The following is a 1021-nucleotide window of genomic DNA, read 5'->3' on the forward strand; positions in this document are numbered from 1 at the left end:
ATCGATCGTCTGTCTTGATCATCCATCGATCGTCTGTCTTGATCATCTATCGATCGTCTATCTTGATCATCTATTGATCATCTATTGAATTAGTTCAGATATCTTACGGTGATCTGGTTCTTATTGCTGCTTTAGTGATGCAACTGATCCTCTGAACTGTTGGTTGTGTTGTCTAACAGAAATATGTGATATATTTACTGTATTAACATTAATATTAACATGCTAAATGAACTACTTGTCTGAACACAAAGCCACAGACAGCATCTTCTCCTTTTGTTTTATTTGATCCTGCACATCTTGTGCTGCAGTCATGAAGGCGAGCTAACTGACTGGATTCTGAATATTAGCCGACATAAACAGAAACTAAGCATCACTAGTTCAACATTAAGCGTGCTGAACCTCCACATATGTACCGAGGCGTTTATACTTATTACAGTGAACTTAATCGTTCTTTAAGCCTTTTTTCAGGAAGAAGAAACTACTGAACTCTTTAGATTTAATCTTAGTTTCACAGATCTGTAGATTAAATCAACGTAATCAAACGTCTTTTTAAACATTAGACCTTTAATGTATTATTAAGTATTTACATCAGGACTCTGTGTCAGTAAATGTTGATCTTGTGTCTGTTAGGGAGAGACGAGACGATGCAGCCGGCCAACAAGCCGTCCTTCCTCGAGTACTTTGAGCAGAAAGAGAAGGAGGCCAACAGTCACAAGGAGGGAGGAGACAGAGGAGACAACAACGCAGACAACCGCAGACTGCCCACCGAAGGAGACCTGGAGGTGGTGAGTAACCTGTGTGTGTGTGTTAGCTTTAGCCACGGCATGCTATGCTAACATTAGCAAGTCAACCTACTGAAGCCCAAACTAGTCGTGATGGTCATTGTTAGGATTCTATCGATACTAGTACTCTTATCGATATTCTTATCGATACTCTTATTGGTTCCTTTTGATTATTTTGTAAGAAAAAATGACGAGAGAGAGAGAGAGAGAGAGAGAGAGAGAGAGAGAGAGAGAGAGAG

At 39.9% G+C, this 1021-nt stretch overlaps 1 protein-coding gene across 1 annotated transcript in view; it reads left to right on the plus strand.

Annotated features, from left to right (window-relative positions):
- The first annotated feature begins 21 nt into the window (after nt 1-21).
- The window catches only part of LOC116401330 (serine/threonine-protein kinase 3/4-like), a 3626-nt gene continuing 2626 nt past the window's right edge, over nt 22-1021 (plus strand). The window contains exon 1 of the mRNA XM_031879681.1: nt 22-785. Coding sequence (XP_031735541.1) covers nt 609-785 — 177 coding nt within the window. The 5' untranslated portion in view covers nt 22-608. The remainder of the gene's footprint in view (nt 786-1021) is intronic.

The sequence above is a fragment of the Anarrhichthys ocellatus genome, unplaced genomic scaffold (genome assembly GCF_004355925.1).
Source record: "Anarrhichthys ocellatus isolate YVR2014 unplaced genomic scaffold, GSC_Weel_1.0 scaffold347, whole genome shotgun sequence".
In the NCBI taxonomy this organism is placed as follows: Eukaryota; Metazoa; Chordata; class Actinopteri; order Perciformes; family Anarhichadidae; genus Anarrhichthys; species Anarrhichthys ocellatus.